The sequence below is a fragment of the Haliaeetus leucocephalus genome, unplaced genomic scaffold (assembly GCF_000737465.1).
Source record: "Haliaeetus leucocephalus isolate CR32 unplaced genomic scaffold, Haliaeetus_leucocephalus-4.0 Scaffold251, whole genome shotgun sequence".
Lineage (NCBI taxonomy): Eukaryota > Metazoa > Chordata > Aves > Accipitriformes > Accipitridae > Haliaeetus > Haliaeetus leucocephalus.
Genome location: NW_010972687.1, coordinates 11,495,882 through 11,496,536, shown reverse-complemented (window position 1 = coordinate 11,496,536; position 655 = coordinate 11,495,882). Strand labels below are relative to the sequence as shown.

The 655-nt window shown below is 53.1% G+C and overlaps 1 protein-coding gene across 1 annotated transcript in view; it reads left to right on the top strand.

Moving 5' to 3' along the window:
- Positions 1–217: 217 nt before the first annotated feature.
- AUH (AU RNA binding protein/enoyl-CoA hydratase) overlaps positions 218–655 on the top strand; it is a 116,925-nt gene continuing 116,487 nt past the window's right edge. The window contains exon 1 of the mRNA XM_010568748.1: positions 218–356. Coding sequence (XP_010567050.1) covers positions 218–356 — 139 coding nt within the window. The remainder of the gene's footprint in view (positions 357–655) is intronic.

The following is a 655-nucleotide window of genomic DNA, read 5'->3' as shown; positions in this document are numbered from 1 at the left end:
GCCATGTTGCTTACACAACTAAACCCAGCTCTGAATATCAAGTCATATTAACTTGATCCTCGGTTTTGGAAAGCAACGGTAATTCTGAGTGCCCAAAAAGAGGAGGGTTGGTGTAGAGTGAGAGGGGAAACGAATGCAAGCAGTCTTTTATCTCAGCGCGCAGAACCAAGTACTACTTGGTTTAAGTTATTGACCGTAGCTGCTCTGGTCAGCACTGATGCCGCCACTGGGCCTGGGCACAGTTGTGATACTTGAAAAGCAGCAAGAGCTTCGGAAAAGTTCACGTGCATTCTTTCTGGGACCACCTCACGCAGTGCAACAAAGCCCGAGCACGTTGCCTTCAAGATGGGATCTAGGTAAGCTCACCACAAATATAAATGTGCTGCATAATTTCCACCGCTGTCAAGCACTCTCAATAAAACTAAACAGCAATTTTTACCGATCAGAAACTGCTCCACGCACCAGCGTATTTCAAGCTGTGGGTGAAAAACCTCATCTCTCTTCTGGCTGGCTAACAAGTCTTTTCTCCTCATCGGCATCCGCCAGAGCTGGGGCCTGCCCGCTCGACGCCGCCAGGCCAGGCCAGGCCCGGCCAAGGCGCCGCGCTGCCCAGCCGCCCCCTCCTCGCGGGCTCCCGCGGCTCAGCCTGCGGCCG